Genomic DNA, 13,253 nt, shown 5'->3' on the forward strand with positions numbered 1-13,253 from the left:
TTTTATTACAATATATGCATAGGTGTTTTGTGAGAATCCATGGGAATCACATTATTTATTCAACTTTTTGTTTTAACTATGCATAAATCCATTAAAGATTGAAAATACAAATTTTAACAGTAGATATTTACATTTATTTTTTAGGGTGTTTGCTTTACATGAAAGATGGGTAACTGCCAGGTCTGACTTTATTATTGCACAACAAACTGCCAAAAAGAAATACCAAGAACAGCTGGAGAAGGAAAGAACCAAACTTGAAGAAACACCACAATATTTCATGTTGGAAAACTGTTTGGCGGATGTGGAAAGTTTGAAAGTATGAGAAAGTTTCTGATGGCATTTTTTTGTGTTATTAACTCCAAATAATGTTAAATTAGACATCCATTCTTCACCATCCATGGGGAAATGACCAACTGGGTGTACAAAATCAGCTGGATGACTTTCCCAAGTTTAACAGCAAAATCATGGAACTTGTAGAAACTGCACAAAAATGTGATGAAAACAAAGTACAAATTCATTTGTTGAAATTGTTTTTCCATTGTAAACTTCATTCTGTCATTTTTTCAGAAAAATTTTGAAAGTGGTTCTGATGATCACAAAAAGTTTTCTTCTCTTTTGTCACAACTACACTTGAAGCTTGTTGAATTGGAGGTGCAGTATAGAGCAATTATTACTAAAACCACATTTTTACAATTTTGTTTATTCCTCAGCATATAAAAGTGGACAGATTAAACCAGCATCAAGATTTATTCCAGTTTGTCAAAGAGGCCACCATGCATTTAATATTTCTTAATGAAAAAGAGGATCTTGTTGTGGATCAGGATATTAGTGAGTCAGACCCAGCTCCATTAGAACAGAATTACATGGTAGTTTGCAACTTATGTTCATGTAACAAAATATTTCATCCTTATTTTGTATGTTATCTCTTGCAGAATTTAATGGGCGATGTTGAGGCACAAGAAGCAGCCTTTATTGCTACAGTCAAAAAAGGAGAAATGCTTTTGGAAAATAATCATCCAGCTTCAGCTGTTGTTACTTCATATTTAGATGCAATGAAAGGTCAATGGAAGTTTTTATTGGATTTGACCTTGTGCCTGGAAAATCATATTACGGATATATCCAAATACAAACAGGTTGTGTGGAATGCATTTATGGTACTTAAATATTGTTTTAATCCTGTATTTTTTGAACAGTTTTCATGCAAATGTGACGGATGTGAAAAATGGCTGGACTGCTGTGAGAAGAAATTAGTTGAAATGCAAAATGTTGCGGCAAATGATTTAGCAGCATGTGAATCAGTGATAAAAGACAAAGAGGTTTGTTTTTTTAAGCATTGTTGCTCTTATGATTAATTAAACTTGATGCATTTTGTTTTAGTTGGGTAGGTGATTTTTAATTTTCATCTGCAAATCTTAACTTCAAACTTTAACCTCACATAAATCATGCACCCCCTACGCCAGATCCCTGAAAAATACATTTTACCCAACAATATAACTTACTTTTCTTGTTGGTTAATGATTTCTCCTGTAATTTTGTATACTGTAACTATTTATGCTGATTTTTGTATCAGTAAACATGTTTTACAGGCATTTCTTAATGACATACATGCACATGGTGTAGTCGTTGCTGATGCTGTTGAACAAAGCCACACCCTTCCATGCATTGTTGAGCGAAGTATTACAAGGTCTTGTGAAAATCCACCAGAAGTAAAAGCACTATGTAGCTACAGGGGAGATAAGGTATGAAAAATAAATTATATTTTTTTCCAATACCCAGAATTTGTCATTGGTCACTCTTGCGTTTTTGGATTGCAACACTTTGTAAAGCATTTGGTAAACAATCCATGCAAACCACATTTTAAATGAGGTTGTCTTTTTTAGCACTGTTATTCCAAAATGGGAGAATTTTGCTACTTATTTTAGGCATACAACAGACAAAAAGTGGGCGCTAACAATTATAGAAAAAAATCACAAGCGAAGTTACATTTTTACAAAAAATGCTAAAAATGTTTGCAATCCAAAAATCAAAGAAAGAACGCAAACAAATCCCACTATGATTTTGATCACTTTATGTCATTAAAATTAGGGATACTATATTATTTGAGAACTGGTTGTTAAACATATGCTTGATGTAAGTGTTTATTTTGAATCAGATTGCCGTTGCAAAGGGAGAGGATTGCAAAGTTGTTTCCAAGGCAGATGGCAAGTATGTGAAAATCACTACATCAAGTAACCAGCAAGGAAGTGTTCCAAACTTTATCCTACAATATCAACCTCCAAGTTTATTATCAGTCAACCGGGTCAGTACTATTCAAGAACGATACAATAACCTCCTTGTGGATGCGGAAATATGCATGAAGAAGATCGAAATCCTTATCTCCATTTACAAAGTCAATGAAAGATTTAAAACCATTCTTACAATGGACATTGAGGAGGTGTGTGGATAAACTAGCAACTATATCATGTCAAAGTTTTTGTGTAATCCTGTTAATGTTGACAGTATCGAAATCTTTCACCACAAGACAGGGAGTTACTTGTTTCAAACTTGTCGCAAGAGCTTGGATTGATAGATACAAAGCTAAAAGACTTACCTGATATGCAGCACCAAGGAAATATCTGCCATGACAACTTCAGTCAATGTAAAGCTCATATTGATGATCTCTGCCAGCAGTTAAATGATGGTACGTAACAGTAACACAGGACTGTTATTTTCTAGTGTAATAAAACTTAATGAGACAGACTGAATTAAACAACAACTTTCATAACATGAGCTTTCTCCAAAACACTAGAATAAAGCAACAAAGCAAAAAATGACTGATGCGGTATGCTAAATAATTTGAATAATGACACTAATCAATGAGCAAACTGTATTTACTCATGCACAAGGTGAGACCATTGCTGGAATCTTTGTTTACAATTTAGCAGTCACATCAATTATTAAGTCATTTATGCTCTGATGACTGTGCAAGAGGAGCTCACATGTCAGCATATTGATACACTGGTTTTATAATTTCCCAACCAAGTGACCTTTCACATTTGTTTTGTTTGGAATCACCACCAATATATGTAGACAAGAATGTTTGCTCAATAAGATGATCTCATCTTAAAACAATCAAAGGGGCAACATTCCCTAGCATATTTGAAACGTTTCATGCATTGGCCCCATGATTTTAGAATTCATGTATGGAGAGTACCACATATACAAAAATCTATGTCATCCATATTTTGATGCATTTGTGGCCATAAGTGTAAGTGCAAAATTGTTTATTGTCGTATTTAGGGTTTCCCCCAGAAGCTATAGGAGTTTTTGAACACATGTCACTCAAACAAACAGAGCGCCAGCAAAAACTTTAGTACCAATATCACCAGGAGTGTGTATTTAAAAATCTCACTCTGATTTGTCAGCAAAAAGTTGCTCTTATCCAGCAATGAATGCAATTGACTTTTGTTGAAAAAAAAAAGTGTTTTGGTCTAAAATGAATGGTGTTTTTCGGCAGAAAATGACGCCCAACAACAATGTCAAACATACTGCTCTCGGCTACATGTCCTTCTGAGAAGAATATCTGATTTACATGAAACAGTTGTTGTTCGAATTCAAAAGTCGTCCTTGGTAAATTATGAAGAAGTTCCCCGTCTACTTGCCGATCATGAGGTTGTGTATTAGACCCTCTCTATCATGGCATAAATGACAGTAAGTAAACTAAAATGGGACTCGTTGTTGCAGGGTTCTGTTGAAGAGCTTGAAAGGTGTGAACCACATTACAAACAAATGTGTACTGAGGCCAAATCGGTTGCTGATAAGTTTTCAGCTTACCCGTGCTCAGAAAATCTAAGATCACAGTTGGATGTTGTCAACAAACAATGGAATGAATCATGGAATGTGACCCATGTTTACCTTGAAAAGTATATTCTTCAATTCTTGCTTCCAAATGTCAGCTCATTATTTACTGATATTTTATGGCATTTTCTGATAGAGTAAAAGTGGTTCTGCTGATGATTGATCACATTAAAGAAACGGAAACTGTTTTACAAAATGCAGAAGAAAACTTGGCCTTAAAGAGTGATGAAACTGATATTTCCAAGCTAAAGGAACAACAAAAAACATTTCAGGTAACACCATACATCAATTAAAACACTAAGATTTAAAACTAAAACAACTTCTCTGTATGTTTAGAGCATTTATGAAATACTTTTGTCAAAAGATCCTGTTGTAAATACTTTGAACAAGAATTGTGAAAAACTGCATGATTTATCTGAAAAGCTTTTAAATGACAAATCAAGTGACAAAACCCAAAGTTATGCAATCCTGTTTCCGGTGCTGTCCCAAGATATTTCCTCATATACTGAGACTGTGGAAAATATTACGGATAGATGGCAAACTTGCAAAGTTTGTTTGACTGAAAGGTTTGCTTTCATTTAAAGAAATTGTGTTTTTGATAAATAAATTATTGTAACTTTTCTACCAGGCTTGAAAGAATCACAGAAATTCTTCCTCAAGTGCAAAAAGGTAGTTTATGTTATTTCTAAAAATTACGGGTTTCTCAACTGAAACAGAATTTGGAAACTGTTTTTAGGATCATAATATTTGTGTGTTCATCTTAGGTGCATTGTTCACATATACCTTTGCAAGGTTTTCAAAAACTATTACTGCTTATTATCTGGCAAAAATATGTGTAAATTATCCAATATGAATTTATACAAAACAGAGACGCAGATGTGTTCGACTGTAGTTTGTTATCACATCAATTGGTTTGACAGCTAAATTAAAATCCAACCATATTTTACACACAATAGATTCGGTAAAATTTTTTTTTAGCTGGCTTCTTTATATAGTAATTTTCATTAGATATGTGTTATACATAATCCCAACAAAAGCAAACTTACTCTGGTTAAATGTATGTCACGAAATAGTGAATTAAAATAAATTGCTTTTTGAATTAGAATGAGGTCATTGTGGATATCTGGTAAATTTTTATGTGAAAAAGGGCTTCATGACAAACAGCCTTTAAATACTGAGTTACATTTTTCAATTTTATACCACTGGGTTGTTGCAGCTGTGGATCAAGAAGAAAAAACTTTGATGTTTATTGAGAAACTGGAATCACTTTTAAAGCAGATAAAAGAATTGGAATCCTCACAGAATATTTCAAACATACAAAATATGCATAAACTCTCCATTGATGATGTTCAAGCTATTTTAAAGAACCAAGAAGTATGTTAATGTTAAATAATGCTAAAAGTTAAAATAAAACAAATAATTTGAATTTTTCGTATGTCACAGTAAGCATGTATTTCAAATTTTTGTTGTTGCAGAATACAGTAAATCAAAGTGAGGTTGTCAAAGAAGAATACGATACAACTCAAAGCCAAGTTGTTAACTTTGTAAACTCTGAAGTTTCAACAGAAACTGAAAACCTGAAAGAACTGAGGAAGATTCTCCATGAGGTTCAAAGTTCTTGGGCAGTAACCTGGCTTATAGTTCATGTTCATCTTGAGAAGTATGTATAAAATGTTATTTTTCGACAAAGCATACCATTAATATCCAAAGATGACAAGGGTAGTAAGAAAGCCAATAAAATGCATTGAATAAAGTTTGTATCGTGCTTAATTTTTGTCACAAACCCGGCCTCATTTTTATGATATACCAATCCAGTTTGTTAGTTTTTGTCGTTTCAATAATACATCTAAAAAAACATTCTTCTGCAAGCTTATTTAAATAATGCCTTCAGAATCAAAGGAGTTCTACACATATTGCGTGCCAAAAAACAATGTGACCAGACAAACCGGGAGTATCAGGCAGCAATAGATACATGTGCAAACATGCAGCTTAAAATCGATGAAATGAAGCAAACCTACCAAAATGTCAAGGTAAGTGCTGATACTAGAGTGCACTTGTTTTTTGTTTTTACAGGTTACTTCCTTTTTTCAGAACTTGATTGAATTGATCCCTAAACATGATGCCAACTTTGAAATGCTGACAGAAAATTTTAAAGCAACTCAGGATGTAGTTAACCAACTGCCTGATGCATGGAAATCTGATGAAGACGTTAATGATATATGGAAACAAATTGAACAAACTCTTCAACATTGGCAGGAAATAAAAGAATGTTTGGCCAACTTATACGAGCAACTGAATAATTCTATTGCAGCCACAAATAAAGGTCAAACATTTGAAAAAATTTTGAAAAAAAATTGTTGCCCTTGTGTATTGACATCACTTAAATTTAAGATAGATATTATATTTGCCGGCATTTATTCCCAATCCTTAAATTCAGATTCTCAATTGTTAAAAATGCGATACATAATTAACAAACACATCTAATTTATCTGTTAACAATTCCAATATTTTAATGTTGTTTTAATAATGCATTCTTAGCTCAACAATGTAAACAAGACATTGACAAACTTCGGGAGAAGGTTGCTGCATTTAACAATGAGCTTAATGTTATTGTTGAAACACAAAATTCCAAAATTTTAATGCCGTTGTCTCATGACAAATCTAGCTTGGAAAAGTGCTTGTCCCAACAGAAAGTATGTAATATAGTTAGTCTTCATTAGCATGTTCTTTCATTTGTATGCCTATTGTGTGCAGGTTGTGGAAGACAACCTTCACTTGCTTTCTGGCAAGTACTTTAATCTTGGGGCTGAGTGCAGTGAATGTAAAGCAGGTATGAAAGACTCGTCAAGTGAAGTTGTTTACAGTGCACTTGAGAAGTTGGATATTGAAGAAGAGTTAATGCATCGCTTGTGGCAGGATCTATCTGAAAGAGCTGATTTGTTCAAATCCAAGTAAACTTTTGGTTTTATTTAAACTTCAAATGTTTATTAAGTTTTTAGTGTTGTGTCTTTAATAAATTGAATTAATTCCAGGCTTATTAACCTGATAAAAGCTGTTCAAAATCTTCAAGCATTTGATCAGGATACTGCAAAATGTGAAGAAATACTGGAAAGTTACCCTAATATCAAGGACATTGAAAAACTTAAACATCACAAGGATTGCCTGCAGGTATTTTAATTATTTTGTGACAGTATATGCTAGAGATTAGCTCCAAAAGTCAATTGTTTTGATGTATCAAGTGAGGTACCAACAGGCCACTTTCGACCTTTTATGTCTCAGCTTTGCAGCTCAATTAAAAAATATTTTTGGCTTCATTGCTTTTTGATTTTTTTGTTTCGTTACAAATATTATAAATGGGCAACCGTCAGAATAAACACAAAGAATATCTTTTTACATGATGGAAAAGGGTGCTTGGGAAAAAAGGCATTGCTTGTTTTTTTTTCACCACATACAAACATGTGCAAATGCTGTATAAAAATTATTTTAAGTTGCAAACTTAAACCAGGATGTGTCAAACTGGTGACCAGCATGCCAAATCCCTTTTTTTGTGGCCTGCCCCATATTAGTTTTGCACTTGCCTGATTGGAGTTGAACAAATTTATATTCTCTATCTTAAAAGTTTAATTTACCTTTATTATGATGTCATTACGTGTCATTGTAACTAAAGGTTACGACATTTAACTTAAAGCGTGTCCAGAGCACAGATTTGTTTAAAGCTGTAAATGACCATGATCTTGTATTCAGATATTGACATCTTCTGTGGATCAAATTGATGAGATTGATGGTGCAGCAAGAACATCAGTTGATGAATTGACCAAGACTTCTTCAGAATTATTGCAAAATGGCCCAACGTCAATTGACGCTGCTGATGTTGAAAGTGACATGGATAGTGCAAAATGCAATGAAAACTTTTTATCAACTCATGAAAGGTGGTTGAAAGTGAAATTACAACTCTGTAACCAGTTGGAGTTGTGTGGAGAAGCTATTGCAAAGGAAGAACAAGGTTAGTTTGGATTTTGAAATTATTGCTATTTTGGGGACTTGGGTTGTAACACAATCTGTACGAATTCAGTAAAACTCGGACAAGCCATAACCTTACATTTTTCATATTGTTATTAAGTGTTACTGTGTTATCTGTGGCTCTCTGCATCAGGCATTTTGTTTATTGTGGCATTTGTCTTTTTAACAACAGTAAACAAAGCACGAAAGGGTAAACACAATTCTAAAAAAAGATGTATTCCCTGCCACGCCCAAAAATAGCAAAGCCGCATGCCAGAATTTTGACCAAATGTACCAGATATATGCATAAGTCTGTATAAGTTTAGTTGATGCCCTTTAGACACATCATGGAGTTAAAAAAAAGTTATTGGCTGTTTCCTTTTTGTTATCAGTAGTTAGCAAGAAAGAAAAATGACCATTGCAAATCTTTTAAGTGTGATTACAAAAATATGCAATGTTTATAACCCACACTACAAAAGTACTAAAACATACCTAATTTGTTAAGATATTATAGCTAAAGTGGTTGGATTGAGGATTTTAATTTTTTATTTAGGCCTTGAGTATGAAGCTTTACTTAATACCCTGCTACGGGAAATTAAGCAATTGACAGATGAGTTAAAAAAAATTGAGAGCGCCCAAGTTGTTCGAGCAGAAATGATGTTACCAAATGATCCAATGGCCTTGAAAAACATCTACAATCAGCAGAAGGTTTCAACATGATCTTATATTTTATATTGTCATTGTCAAAGAGTTTATTGTTTAGGAACGTGATAACTAGGACTGGCCTAGATTTCTACTTAATCATACAACCAAGATGTTTTTTTTTTAATATATATTTCGCCTATGCGGCATCCTCAGTATTCTAAAAACAACAAGAGTAATCGCCAGTCCCAGTTGTCACTTTTTGAAAGAATTTAAACGCTTTAATCCCAAAACCAATTCAAGTGGTCAGTGGGAGATCTACGCTTTTTTATAAACGTTTTTATATTGTTTAGGAACGGAAACAGTTTCTTGAGAAAACAATGTCACCTCGCTATGTAGACCTTGTAAAAAGGTGTGATCAAGCAATTGAAAGGCAAATTGCCATTCCAACAGTTGAAGTTTTTACTACAGCTCTTCTTCAACTTAAAGATGTTTGGGAGTCAGTGTTTAAACTGGTCCAGATTTACTTTGTTAAGTATGTTTGTCATACTAATTTGTAATTGCACACAAAAAAACTTTGCTGCTGTAAAAGGTTGGAGCATATAAAAGCACTTGCTGAAGCACTTTCAAACGCTGAACCAACTGTCAAAAAATATAAAACATTTCTGTTGGAAATCAGTCGAAGTATTGAACAAAAAGATGGCCAAATGCTAGAACCAGAGAAAATCGAAGCTGTATGTCACCGGCTGGAAGTAAGTTTACATTTGTTTGGTTTAAACTATTTAATGATCAATGATTATTTTTGTTTGGTGTATGTTTGCTAACATGCTAAACAAAACCTGGTAGAGTAGAATTGCATGTTTGTAGGTTGTGTTGCTTGAAATTGAGTAAACTGAAGAACATGTATAGATTTTAATTACAATTAGTTTCATGTAGTAATTCCTATTCCTAAATTTGGGTCTGGTTAACAGCAATTCTGTGTTTCAACAGAAACTGTTTTCAGGCTGGTGGTAAACACTACTTAGTTTGACCTTTCTGCCAAATAAACATTCCTATGAAATAACAAATTAAATTATAACCCTACACACTTTCATGTAGTCTGTCAAACTAAGGTGTCTGTCAATCCTTAGGTGTTCCCAGATTTTTAAAATTAATTTTCATTTATGACTTGAATTCCACATATCATATCCTTTTTAAGGTTATAAACATTTTTGAATTGGTCATTATCCATGTGTAGTGGTAACACATAGCGGTTTTTAACACACATGTCCAAACAAATTTATGACCAGTCACAATGCAAAGTTTAATATTGTTATTTCATAGCACACTTATTACATACAGTACTTCCATAAAGATGTTTTAGGAAATATTGTCTGAACCATTTGTTCAAAACCAATTGGTATTGCTAATATACTGGATTTTAGCATTCTACAAGTTGATATTTGTACTGTGTGACAACAGGAAACAAGAAATGATGCAAAAAATGATGAACCCATTATCACAACATTGGCCAAAGCTGTAGGTGATTGCAAAGAAGTTATAAATGATGACTTACATGACCAGGATTTTGCCTACTATCAACCATCGTGTGAAAAAGTACAAGAGGAATGGGCCTCATTGTTTAACGACATCTTGGAGTTGCTCAATGATTTGCAGAATATGTTGCCGGAGGCCAAACGAAGTAAAAACAACAAAACTTTTTCTAATATTTTTGCTGCAACAAAAACTTGTTTTATAGTTAGCACTGTCAATATTGAAGCCAACAAAATTTTGGCAAAACTAGAAAAAATTCAGTCAGAATTGGAAGGAATGACGTATTCTCTCCAGGCATGGATGGCTGTTACACTTCCAGCTGAGATGGAACCAATTTTGAAGGCTAGATCCCAGCATGAGGTTACATAACATTTTGTTCTCTTTGCTGTGGTTCTTAAATTAATTGATTTTATTTTTTGTTTAAAACCAATGAAATTTTTTTTTATTAGAGTGCTGAAAATCATTTTGATGACATTTCAAAGCAATTTGACAACTTATATTCTGAAGCTTCTTCTATTTTGTCAACCACTACACCCACTACCAGCATGTTGCAAAACGCCATTGACAAAATTAAGGCGCAGATTCTTCAAGTCGGAAATCTGAACACTTGTTACTCCAAGAAGTATGTTCCAAACAAATAAATGTATCTAAATAAGATTTATTGAATGTATGATATTAAGGTTGGAATTGCTGTGCATTGCTATGGAGGCTGCAAATTCATCACGCACAGTGCTTTGTCGCTATGAAAAAGAGCTTCTTCAACAAGATACTATGGCAGACAATCCAAAAGAACTAGAAAAGCAAATTGAAATTTTTGAGGTTTTTAAGTCCTTCTTAAACTATATCATGATTACATTTGACATTTCTTTAACAACTCTTTTTTAGGAATTAGCAGCAGATATTCCTAAACATGATCCAAAATTTTATGAACTGAAAGACAAGTGCGACCATTACCAGAAAACTTTGCAAACATTAAACACTGGTGATGAATCAAGTGGTCAAATGTTTGAAAACATCTCCATAATCTTTTGTGAACGCTGGGATACAGCCAAGAAACAAATAGCAGAAAGGTAAACTTTTGTTGTGTCATTAATGCTGGAGTGCCCTCAAACTTTTACATTTTTAGGCTCACATATCTTTACCAAGCCCAGAAAAAATTGACTGAAATTAACACCAAAACCAAGGAGTTTTCTTCATGGCTCGATGTCAAAGAACCAATTATTTCAAAAGAAAAAGAAACCCTAAATGATTCAGAACTTATCAAAACCAAAATTGACGAGCATGAGGTAGATCATACCAAAATATCTGCCCAACCTTCATCAAAATTTTGGAACATAACTTACTGATTTACAAAGTTTTATCATCAACAACAAGGCCCATAGGGCTTATGTTGGATTCATTTTTCTTTTTGACCTTTTATCAAAAATTTGTTTCTCAGGAAATACAAAATGACTTTAAAGACCACTCTATCAGTTTGAATGAAATACAAGGATTAGTCACTGAATTCGATACAACAGCCAGTAAATACGATGAATATGCAATGGGCTATGATCCCCCTCTTCCTGATGGAATGGACAGCTCCAGGCAGATTTCTCTGGCAGATCTCGAAGAGTTATCCAGAAAGCGAAAAACAGTTGTTGAATATGAGGTAACATCTACCAGCATGATTACTTCAAACTTACTCATTTTTCAACCAGTAAGAATAGCAGCATAAAAGATTTTCCCAATTTTTTTGTGTGATGATTTGTCATGGGAAGATTTATTTAGGGGTGGATGTATGGACAATAAAAAAAAGTTAGAAATCTTGTGTAAGAATGTTTTGTTTCACGTTTGAGAATGACAACATGCTGCCACTGTACTGAAAAGTGCTTTATGCATATAAAATACAAGATTTTTCAATTTGTTTTGTCTTTACAGATCATCACAGTCACTCGAAAGTATGATAAACTGAAAAATCTACTGTCAGAAAAGATAGACCATTATAAAGTTGATTTCAAGAATGCTAAAGATCATGAGGTATGGAAATTTATAGTTTAGGCTTTTTTATCATTCATATATTGGGCAAAGTGTTGAGATTTAAGCGAGATTGCAAATTAGTTACATTCAGCATATCGTTTGACTGCAACTTGTATGTGAATTGCTTTTTATACTTTGCGGTTGCATTTGAATATGGTGGTGTGCTTCATTACTAACGCGATAGCGCAATGCGATGCATTAGTTTCACTTCTATATATGAAATGTGAATGAATCTGCATTGGTGGACGATATTTGTCTGATGAAGGAAATTTTGCGTCCAAGTCATGCAGCATGGATTGTGGTTTTTGTTCCAGGTGAGTTTGATCTGACCAAAAAAGTCTTGGATAGGATTTGATAAGCCTCATATGTTTATGTATAGATCAAACATTTTAATAAAAGCTTCTCTGCTTTTAGGCTAATTGGCTAAGCTACTTTATCTTGCCAACTCATTAACATAAAGAATTTTGCATGACATAATTTTACATTATGTATTGCACATTTCATAGCTAACATGCTTACTTCTTTTGTGTGAACATTAACCTGCCAATTCCTTCACTTTATACTTGCAATATACACTCTGTAACTACGTACGCGTAGTCCTAATTTCTTGACCGTTTTAAAGTGTACATTAATTTGCTGCATGTGGAAGTTTCCAGAAAGAAAATAATTTTAGCTTGCACAGGAAGGCAGGCTAGATGAATAGGTTATGTTTCTCAGGAGTGTAGTGAAGTTTGTAATGTGAAAACATCCAATAAGAAAGTAAGTTAATTTACAGTGACATATGATTAATTTTGTAATAATAAAGTGTTTTCACAGAAAAGCTAAACAAGAAAATACATTTTGTTTAAAAGTAGTTATTTTCATCAAAAGTCTTAACTTAATTTTATTTATTTTTTATAGTCTGGTAATAACACGCACACACTACATTTTGTCCTGCTTGCTGTAAACAATTGCTAAGTTGTAGTTCGGCACTGATTGCCTGCAGTTTTTTGAGAGTTTTTGCAAATTGCCATGCTTTCGTGATTAAGCACTGAAATTATCTTTTCATACATTAGGAGCTCTTGCATTCATCTAGCTTAACCCAATTGTTACTTGTTTGCAGCTCTAGTTCCATAGAATTTCAATCTTTTCTGCATGATTGATGTATATATCTTGTAAAGTGCAAAATTTTGAGCTGTGGTGCACACTTCGAAGTTTGTAATTAAAAAACTTCCACATTAGTTTGT

General features: G+C 33.4%; 1 protein-coding gene across 6 annotated transcripts in view; it reads left to right on the forward strand.

Annotated features, from left to right (window-relative positions):
- The window catches only part of LOC145901771 (microtubule-actin cross-linking factor 1-like), a 53,885-nt gene that overhangs the window by 14,485 nt on the left and 26,147 nt on the right, over positions 1-13,253 (forward strand). For all 6 annotated transcript variants that reach the window (XM_082989545.1, XM_082989546.1, XM_082989547.1 and 3 more), the window contains 33 exons: positions 145-316; positions 378-506; positions 568-651; positions 711-866; positions 933-1,133; positions 1,194-1,316; positions 1,587-1,739; positions 2,153-2,434; positions 2,500-2,680; positions 3,497-3,651; positions 3,724-3,902; positions 3,974-4,109; positions 4,174-4,403; positions 4,466-4,506; positions 5,054-5,211; positions 5,313-5,497; positions 5,729-5,867; positions 5,929-6,160; positions 6,376-6,530; positions 6,592-6,788; positions 6,870-7,005; positions 7,582-7,840; positions 8,390-8,544; positions 8,832-9,013; positions 9,071-9,230; positions 9,940-10,159; positions 10,217-10,371; positions 10,461-10,633; positions 10,692-10,830; positions 10,897-11,081; positions 11,138-11,297; positions 11,450-11,659; positions 11,929-12,027. In XM_082989545.1, coding sequence (XP_082845671.1) covers positions 145-316; positions 378-506; positions 568-651; positions 711-866; positions 933-1,133; positions 1,194-1,316; positions 1,587-1,739; positions 2,153-2,434; positions 2,500-2,680; positions 3,497-3,651; positions 3,724-3,902; positions 3,974-4,109; positions 4,174-4,403; positions 4,466-4,506; positions 5,054-5,211; positions 5,313-5,497; positions 5,729-5,867; positions 5,929-6,160; positions 6,376-6,530; positions 6,592-6,788; positions 6,870-7,005; positions 7,582-7,840; positions 8,390-8,544; positions 8,832-9,013; positions 9,071-9,230; positions 9,940-10,159; positions 10,217-10,371; positions 10,461-10,633; positions 10,692-10,830; positions 10,897-11,081; positions 11,138-11,297; positions 11,450-11,659; positions 11,929-12,027 — 5,521 coding nt within the window. The remainder of the gene's footprint in view (positions 1-144; positions 317-377; positions 507-567; positions 652-710; positions 867-932; positions 1,134-1,193; positions 1,317-1,586; positions 1,740-2,152; positions 2,435-2,499; positions 2,681-3,496; positions 3,652-3,723; positions 3,903-3,973; positions 4,110-4,173; positions 4,404-4,465; positions 4,507-5,053; positions 5,212-5,312; positions 5,498-5,728; positions 5,868-5,928; positions 6,161-6,375; positions 6,531-6,591; positions 6,789-6,869; positions 7,006-7,581; positions 7,841-8,389; positions 8,545-8,831; positions 9,014-9,070; positions 9,231-9,939; positions 10,160-10,216; positions 10,372-10,460; positions 10,634-10,691; positions 10,831-10,896; positions 11,082-11,137; positions 11,298-11,449; positions 11,660-11,928; positions 12,028-13,253) is intronic.

Source organism: Ascidia mentula, chromosome 5 (assembly GCF_947561715.1).
Source record: "Ascidia mentula chromosome 5, kaAscMent1.1, whole genome shotgun sequence".
Classification (NCBI taxonomy): domain Eukaryota; kingdom Metazoa; phylum Chordata; class Ascidiacea; order Phlebobranchia; family Ascidiidae; genus Ascidia; species Ascidia mentula.